At 35.3% G+C, this 4,164-nt stretch overlaps 1 protein-coding gene across 1 annotated transcript; it reads right to left on the bottom strand.

The window, feature by feature from the left end:
* Positions 1-256: 256 nt before the first annotated feature.
* LOC123549567 (BTB/POZ domain-containing protein 6-like) lies at positions 257-3,899 on the bottom strand. Its single transcript, XM_053545223.1, has 2 exons — positions 3,583-3,899; positions 257-2,656 (listed from the first exon to the last, which is right to left on the bottom strand). Exons 1-2 carry the CDS (start codon positions 3,846-3,848, stop codon positions 1,480-1,482), a joined length of 1,443 nt encoding a protein of 480 aa, XP_053401198.1. The 5' UTR covers positions 3,849-3,899; the 3' UTR covers positions 257-1,479.
* Positions 3,900-4,164: the final 265 nt, after the last annotated feature.

The raw sequence follows: 4,164 nt of genomic DNA, 5'->3' as shown, positions 1-4,164 counted from the left end.
GGGTACCTTATATTATTCTGCTCTCATCCCTGGTCATATCAATCTCTAATGTATGACCGCGGGTATGGGTTAATGCATGCTACATGACTGAAGTATACTGGTAAATCTGACAGCATCTCTATCTGATTGAATATCGATATGATGTTGTCTTTATCAACTGTAGCATATCTGCCCACGAAAGCAGGCCGTTCTTCCTCTAGAAATACACTAGACTCCAAACCATGAAAAAAATGCAAAAAAGCAAATATTTCACAACTTTACTTACATCAATCTCAATTAGAAACAGAGAAAAACACAATGCATTTTCCAAAAACATTCAATATAACTATGAAGACTGCGATATGACAATATGTAAGATGAAAAGTCAAGACTCTTACCATCAGACTCTAATTCACGTTATCATTCGGAGGTAAAAAAAGTAAACAGAAAAATGGAATGATATATAATTGAACAGTTTTCAGGTAATAATAAAATCATCACTACTAAAAACAATTTGTTTGTCTTAACTCTGTACATTTAATGAATAAATAATTGTAATCACTGTGTGTTTATAGGTATTGAATACAAAAAAATATTGTTAGAGTTTTCTTACACAGGGAAAAATTAAACAAGAACCAGCGTGTCATTTTGACATTTAGATATACATTTGATTTACATAGTAACGGATGTTTTAACAACACACACTTTCTGTAGATACAGACCGCCATACTGACGACGACACAAGGGTGTCTAGTCGTGGGTCTGACCAGACATACAAAACCTATCATATGTTGCAACATTGTACTTCTACCTATATTTATATATTTTTCTATAGAATACAAGTATAATCTTAAACTTGTACAACCTATTGTTCATTATCTTCATTTATCTAAATATTATAAAATAGGACAAAATGATTTTCATTTTTAGTTAATTTTAGAGCGACAGTTGTGGAGGGCCCATTTAACTCATTAACGTTGTCCAACCCTTTTGCTTTTACATATTTATCACTAATTTTATGAAATCGTAAAATTACGTTCACCATTTGAACTGCACGTATAAATAAGTATTGTCACGTGGAAGAGTATAGAAGAGGTAACAAGACAATTATGATTAAAAAGAAGCTAAATGTTATGATATCTTGTCTTCCATTAAAACAAATAAAGAGAATTTTCCAGATATACACGAAGGAGAGTGCATTGTGTCGGGTCCGTTATCTGACTGACTACGAAACCAGGGATCCTCAGTTCGATGTCCTACTCTTTCAAATGAAAAAGGAAAAACACGAAAATTTGAATTAGAGTCCCGTGGGTGTGAAGCCTCTGAACTTTGGTCGTATTATCTTCCCACTACAATTACTAACAGTCTACAGCAGGAGTCACCCTTATGGGTACCAACGGCGACCATAAATCAAACTTAATTCATACAAACAAATAACAGCCCTGTGGAAAACGTGTTTCAACTTCTGTTTACCGATATCTACTTGTTACGATATTGAAATTACTTTTTAGTTGCTAACTTGTTATGTCGACGTTTTCTCTTTGATTTCCGTTGACCACTCTTCGTGTCAGTGGATTCAGTGTTCATATCTTTGTCCAAGTCACGATTTGAAAAGTTCAGGAAACCGATACTTTTGATCACTGAAAAGTCTTCATAACCCACGCTGCAGACCGATATGTTACCGGAATCGTTTGAAATACGGTTTTTGTTTCTATCAAGTTTAGTCTTCATTTGTATATTTTTGTATTTATATTCAATATTTATTTCAACACAATATGGTGTTTCTCTCTTCCTCAAAACTAACAATGGACTGATATTAATTTTCACATTTTCATCTTGTTGCTGCCGCAGCGTAAAATTTTGTTCAAATTTCAAACATTTAATGATGACAGAACCTGACAAAATTAAGTCAATGTTGTCTGGCAGCTTTGTTGTACTGCGCCATTGGTACTCCAAGTATGGCTCAATCTTCGAAAAGACAAAATTTGACAATGCAACATCCTTTGATATGAAAAAGTCATAAGAAACAGACAACTGATCCTTAGGTTCAGAATATGCATACGTGCAACCGTCGTCTATCTGGACCGTTAATGTTTCAACCTCGGCTACACGTGGTACACAAGAATTAGTTGACAAATTTACATCAGGAACTTTATTGATAAATGCTGCAATATTTGCATATTCCTCAATTGAAAAGTAACCCTTTCTGCTTATGTTATCCAGCAATGCTTTATTTGACATTGTTGGCAGTCTCAGTTGATAGAACGATTCACCGAGGGTTTTACGGATATTTGTGCTGTTGTCTTCCTCTCCACTCTGTAAGAATTTCTTCCTGGACCATCTTTCTGCGGCTTCTAGAATGTCTTCCTCTTTAGCGAAGAAAGTATCGCCTTTTAGAATATACAGAAGACATTCTGCAGATAAGTCCAAGAAACATCCCGATTTGAGGACTTGTTCTGCGTTGCTGTCGATGAAGGCACAGCACGATGTTTTAAGACTTGGCAGCTTGTAAAACATAGCAAATGTTAGAATTTCACAGCAATTCTTTGTTGTGATAATGGTTGTCAGAAAGTCAGCGCAAAACTTTACCAGGCTTGAAACTTGATAATAGTGAGCCATTTCCAACACTGCAGAAGCGTTTTTCTCGCTTAGTGTAACTGTGTCGCTGTAAATATACCTGTAAATTGAAACAAAGACTATTGCCAGATTGTAATAATACAGTTATACAGATTTATATGGCGCCCTCTTCATGATAAACATGTTTAAAGGCGCTTTACATAATTATATGAGAACAGTAAGGATCAGTTCGGAATACCAGACTCGATTTGTAATTGTTTGGCTGGCAACGAGGATCTGCCAAAGTTTTGCCAAAATAGTAACCCAAGACCCGGGAATCCACACCTAAAGCAACTGATAAATTACGTTATTAGAGATAAAATCAAACGCAAGCACTTTTTCTCTTTCAGTATTAACACATTAATTGATAAATGGCATATTATTCAATAAAAGATTAACATCACGAGAGTCACCCTACACCTGAAATGAATCCTTCCACAGAACACAACCAAGAATATATTTGATTTATTCAGTAACGGATACACATGGTTGAGTTCTAAGCTTCAAAAGCATCTTTAACTATCAAAACAGTAGTCTTTGAGTGCGATGAGGCGGCTGTAAAATGTTTCTCCGTACTTTGACTCTGTGTTGTTACATTTTCATGTCTTTTGGAATCATGGTGATAAACTTCAGCTTAAACCGGCGCTAGTGGAAAACGAATTGTCATGAACATCTCATTTAAAGACTCAATAAATCTAGTACTATTTTTTTTGGTTGCGTTCTATGCTTCAAAAGAATCTTCCCACAAATTTTATTGATTGAGTGTCTTAAGAGGAAATGATGAAAATTGCAACGCCCCTCAAGGCCCTAGCACCGGCTTAAGTGGAACCCAATTATACAAACATGGAATGCACATAGAATGGACTCGGATCATTTGAGTCTTTCCCGTACCGGTGAAAACACTGGATACTCCTATCAGGGTTGCAATTATTTAAGATTCTTACATTAAGAACACCTATCAGGGTTGCAATTATTAAAGATTCTTACCTTAAAAACAGAAGAAATATGTCCTTTTCAACATCTTTCAGTTCGATTTCGGTTTTTCTGTCTGCGCAATGTCCGAAAAACATCGCCTGGAAAACAGGACTTCTTGCTGCTAAGACAATTTTATGTGCTTGAATCGTTTGCTCTTGCTTTAGATTTTTTAAGTGAAACTTGACATCTGTCCAGAGGCCCCTGTCAAACAATTCTACCATACAGGCGCCTAGGCTCTTCCCTTGTTGCCAGTCTCCTGGTATATGTTTCCCAATCATTTCAGTGTTGTCATTATCGTTGGCTTTTTTCCATTATTAGTGTTACTGGCTTTGTCTGCTGGAAAACAAGGAGTTCAGTTATTAAAGAAGTGAAATAGGCGAGAACGGACAATACTTAAAGTCTATTGAATGTTTATACTTCCTTCGATAAACAAGTAGTTGAATGTAAATAAACGTTTGTCTAACAGTCACTGATATTTTGCATTCATTGACATCTATAAACCTTAGTTAATATGATAAGAAAAATTCGTTCAATATTTCTATAATTCTTGTTCAATATGGTTAATATCCTAAAACACGTTATTATAAATCTCGT

The sequence above is a fragment of the Mercenaria mercenaria genome, chromosome 6, assembly GCF_021730395.1.
Source record: "Mercenaria mercenaria strain notata chromosome 6, MADL_Memer_1, whole genome shotgun sequence".
Classification (NCBI taxonomy): Eukaryota; Metazoa; Mollusca; class Bivalvia; order Venerida; family Veneridae; genus Mercenaria; species Mercenaria mercenaria.
The sequence above is the reverse complement of the archived record's forward strand: the minus strand, read 5'-3'. Positions and strand labels throughout refer to the sequence as shown.